This window comes from Nycticebus coucang, chromosome X (assembly GCF_027406575.1).
Source record: "Nycticebus coucang isolate mNycCou1 chromosome X, mNycCou1.pri, whole genome shotgun sequence".
NCBI classification, from domain to species: domain Eukaryota; kingdom Metazoa; phylum Chordata; class Mammalia; order Primates; family Lorisidae; genus Nycticebus; species Nycticebus coucang.
In genome coordinates, this window is record NC_069804.1 from 111283159 (window position 1) to 111287769 (window position 4611).

Sequence of the window (4611 nt, forward strand, 5' to 3'; positions counted from 1 at the left end):
TTTATTTTTTTGAGACAGAGCCTCAAGCTGTCGCCCTGGGTAGAGTGCTGTGGCATCACAGCTCACAGAAACTTCCAACTCCTGGGCTTAAGTGATTCTCCTGCCTCCGCCTCCCAAGTAGCTGGGACTACAGGTGCCCACCACAACGCCCGGCTATTTTTTGGTTGCAGCCATCATTGTTGTTTGGTGGGCCCAGGCTGGATTCGAACCCTCCAGCTCATGTATATGTGGCTGGTGCCTTAGCCTCTTGAGCCACAAGCACAGAGCCAACACATTTTTAATAACTATATATTTTTTAGAAATTTGTCATGCTGATCACACTATGTTACAAAGATACTACCTTTTAGCTGACACAGGATTAACTCCACAGATAATGTGATTTAAGTATTAGAGAAAAACTGAACACTAAAGGGGCCAGTGCTCTGTCATTTGTAGCAACATGGGTAGAGCTGGAGGTCATTATGTTAAGTGAAATAGGCCAGGAACAGAAAGACAAAAATCATACATATTCATTCATGTGTGGGAGCTTAAAAAGTGGAATCCATGGAGATAGACAGTAAAATGAGATACCATAGGCTGGGATGGGAAGGGGGGTTCAGAGAAATACTGGTTAATGGGTTTAAAAATACAATTAGATAGAAGGAGTAAGACTTAGTATTCAGTAGTTCAGTAGGGTGACTATAGTTAACAATTATGTATTATGTATTTCAAAATAGCTAGAAGAATTCAAATGTTCCCAACATAAAGAAAACATGTTTGAGGTGACGAATACCTCAATTACATTGATCTGATCATCATACACTGTGTATATGTATCAAAATATCTTATGTGCCTTCCAGGCATGGTTGGTCATGCCTGTAATCCTAGTACTCTGGGAGGCCAGGGCAGGTGGATTGCTTGAGTTTAGAAGGTCGAGACCAGCCTGAACAAGAGTGAGATCCCTGTCTCAACTAAAAATAGAAAAACTAGCTGGGTGTGGTGGCAAATGCCTGTAGTCCCAGCTACTAGGGAGGCTGAGGCAATGGGATCACTTGAGCCCCAGTGTGAGGTTATTGTGAGTTATGATGATGCTACTGTCTCTCTCTCTCTCTCTCTCTCTCTCTCTATATATATATATATATATATATGTATTCCCAAAATACATACAACTATTATATATCAATAAAAAAAAAAAATCAGGCTTGGCGCCTGTAGCTCAGTGGCTAGGGTACCAGCCACATACACTGGAGCTGGTGGGTTTGAATCCAGTCTGGGCCTGCCAAACAACAATGATAACTACCACCAAAACATAGCCGGGCATTGTGGCAGGCACCTGTAGTCCCAGCTACTTGGGAGGCTGAGGCAAGAGAATCACTTAAGCCCAAGAATTTGAGGTTGCTGTGAGCTGTGACAGCACAGCACTCTACCCAGGGTGACAGCTTGAGACTGTCTCAAAAAAAAAAAATCACTGAGCTGGATCATTCTTCCTCCTCCTCCCCACTTACGCTCAGGTCACTTACTCAAACACAATTACTATTTCAGGTTTAGCACTATAATGAGAAATTCCTTCCAATCCCCAGGCTCACCAAAAAATTCCACCATAGGAGTTAAAGAAACTTATAGTTAAACCTATCTGAAGTTGGGCACAACTGCTGGGTTTTGAACCAGGTCTTGCTTATCCTGAATGAAAGTAACTGGTTTTGGGCGGTGCCTGTGGCTCACTGGGCAGGGTGCTGGCCCCATACACTGAGGGTGGCAGGTTCACTCCCGGCCCTGGACAAACTGCAACAAAAAAGTACCCAGGCTTTGTGGCAAGCAGCTGTAGTCCCAGCTACTCGGGAGGCTGAGGCAAGGGAATTGCCTAAGCCCAGGAGTTGGAAGTTGCTGTGAGCTATGTGACACCACAGCACTCTACTGGGGGCGATAAAGTGAAACTCTGTCTCTACAAAAAAAGAAGAAAAAAAGAAAGAAAGTGCCTGTGGCTCAAGGAGTAGGGCACCAGCCCCATATACCAGGGGTGGCAAGTTCAAGCCCGGCCCCGGCCAAAACTGCAAAAAATAAAAATAAAAAATAAAAAGAAAAGAAAGTAACTGGTTTCTTTGGCAGAGTTCCAGAAGTTCCTTATTTGTAAAAGAACCGCCACATGCCACCTCTCTTGTCACCTTCTGAATCACAGGTAGTTCTTACATTTAGTCAAATAGCTAGCACGTATCTGGGTGAGTAAAACTCTGGCCTCAACACCTGCCCAGACTTGAGGGGTTTTTTTGGGTTGTTTTTTTTTTTTTTTTTTTGGTGCACAAAACTTTATTTCCATTTGGTCCAAGGCTTGGGAAAAGCCTGCAAGGTGTTTAAAAAGCTGCCCTGTGGCTGGAAGAGGCGGCTCTAGCAGAAGCCCTGATGGTTTGAAAAGGGCTCCTCAGAGGTCACTGGTCTCCACAGGCTCTTAGTCGTGCTTGAGAGTGAGCCTTTCGAAGTCGCCCAGCCCAGCCTGGGGGCCAGCCAGCCTGTGGAGGTTGGTCAGGTGGTCGCCCATCTTCTTGAGGAGTTTCACTTCCTCATCTAGGAAGTGACTCTCCAGGAAGTCACAGAGATGAGGGTCTGTGCGGGCAGAACCCAGGGCATGAAGATCCAAAAGAGCCTGGTTCAGGCTCTTCTCCAGGGCTAAGGCGGCTTCCATTGCGTCCAGGGTTGTACCCCATTCATCTTGAGATGGCTTCTGCACGTCCAGGAAGAGAGCGCGGCCGCCACGCTGGTTTTGCATCTTCAAGAGAGGCTCAGAGCCCTCGCGCTTCTCCTCCGCCAACTCGCGGAAGAAGTGGCCCACGCCTTTCAGAGCCACATCACCGCGGTCAAAATAGTAGCCCAGAGAGAGGTAGGTGTAGGAGGCCCACAGATGCAAGTTGACCAGGCGGTTGACGGCAGCCTCCACATCGGTGGAATAATTCTGATGAATCTGGGAGCTCATGGTTGATCGGTAATAAGGAACTAACCACAAAAAAACGGTGTTAGCTGGCTCCAGAGGCAGGAGATGGCAGTGAAGAAGGTCCCAGAGATTGCAAGTGGAAAAGAAAAGAATGAGACTGGAAAATTGCCGAAAGCTGGAAAAAAGGGAGTCCCCGGGTCTGTTCCGTCCAAACACTGTTGAAGCAAGACACAGATCCAAGGGACCACCTCACGCGCGGCCTGTTTTGTTTGAGACAGAATCTCACTTGGTCATCCTAAATATGAGTACCATGGTATCATAGCTCACAGCAACCTCCAACTCTTGGGCTCAAGCAATCCTCTTTCCTCAGCCTCCCGAGTAGCTGGGACTACAGGCACCCGCCACTATGCCCAGCTAGTTTTTCTATTTTTAATAGAGACAGGGTCTCACTCTTGCTCAGGCTGGTCTTGAACTCCTGACCTAGAGCAATCCACTTGCCTCGGCCTCCCAGAGTGCTAGGATTACAGGCATGAATTATCACACCCAGCCACCAGACCTGGTTTTTCTAGAATTAGCTTCAATTAGTATGTTTAGATTTTTTTTAAAGAGATAGAGTCTCACTTTGTAGCCCTCGGTAGAGTGCCGTGGCATCACAGCTCACAGCAACCTCCAGCTCTTGTGCTTAGGCCTTGCCTCAGCCTCCCAAGTAGCTGGGACTACAGGTGTCCGCCACAACACCTGGCTAAGTTTGTTTAGATTTTTTTTTTGGAGACAGAATCTCTCTTAGTCACCCTGGGGTTGAGTGCCAAGGCGTCATAGCTCACAGAAACCTCAAACTCTTGGGCTCAAGCAGATCGTCTTACCTCAGCCTCACAAGTAGCTGGGACTACAGGCGCCCACCACAACACTCAACTAGTTTTCCTATTTTTAATAGAGATGGGATCTTATTCTTGCTCAAGCTGGTCTCGAACTTCTCAGCTCAGGTGATCCACTCACCTCAGCCTCCTAGAGTGCTAGTATTACAGCCATAAGCCACCACACCCAGCCAAGTATGTTTAGTTTTTAAAAGACTGTGTATGTTTAGGTTCTTTTAACTTTACATTTTTAAATAATTTTAGATTTAATGAAGAGTTATAGATACAGTACAGAGTTCACATATACTCTCCACCCAGATTCCCCTAACTGTAACATCTTCCTTACTTCTAATACATTAATCAAAACTACCACATTAACATTCTTAAATTACTATTATTAAACAATAGACTTTAGATTTTACCAGTTTTTTCAGTGATGTCCTTTTCCTATTCAGGATCTTATCCAGGATTTCACATAGCATTTACAGCAGTGTTTTTCAACCTTTTTATCTCACAGCACAATTGAACCTATAAACTTCTGCAGCACACTTAAATTGTATTGATCAAAAAAGAGTAAAAAGGGTGGCACCTGTGGCTCAAAGGAGTAGGGTGCTGGCCCCATATACCAGAGGTGGTGGGTTCAAACCAGGCCCTGGCCAAAAACTGCAAAAAAAAAAAGGAAAAAAAAATCTTACTGGGCAGTGTCTGTAGCTCAATAGGTAGGCCGGTGGCCACAAACACCTGAGCTGGTGGATTCGAACCCAGACCGGGCCAGCTAAAACAACAAAGACAACTGCAAAAAAAAAAAAAAAAAAAAGCCAGGCATTGTGGCGGGCTCCTACAGTCCCAGCTACT

General features: G+C 45.7%; 1 protein-coding gene across 1 annotated transcript; it reads right to left on the reverse strand.

Annotated features, from left to right (window-relative positions):
* Positions 1–2379: 2379 nt before the first annotated feature.
* Positions 2380–3159, reverse strand: LOC128578149 (ferritin light chain-like). Its single transcript, XM_053580631.1, has one exon. It carries the CDS (start codon positions 2942–2944, stop codon positions 2423–2425), a length of 522 nt encoding a protein of 173 aa, XP_053436606.1. The 5' UTR covers positions 2945–3159; the 3' UTR covers positions 2380–2422.
* Positions 3160–4611: the final 1452 nt, after the last annotated feature.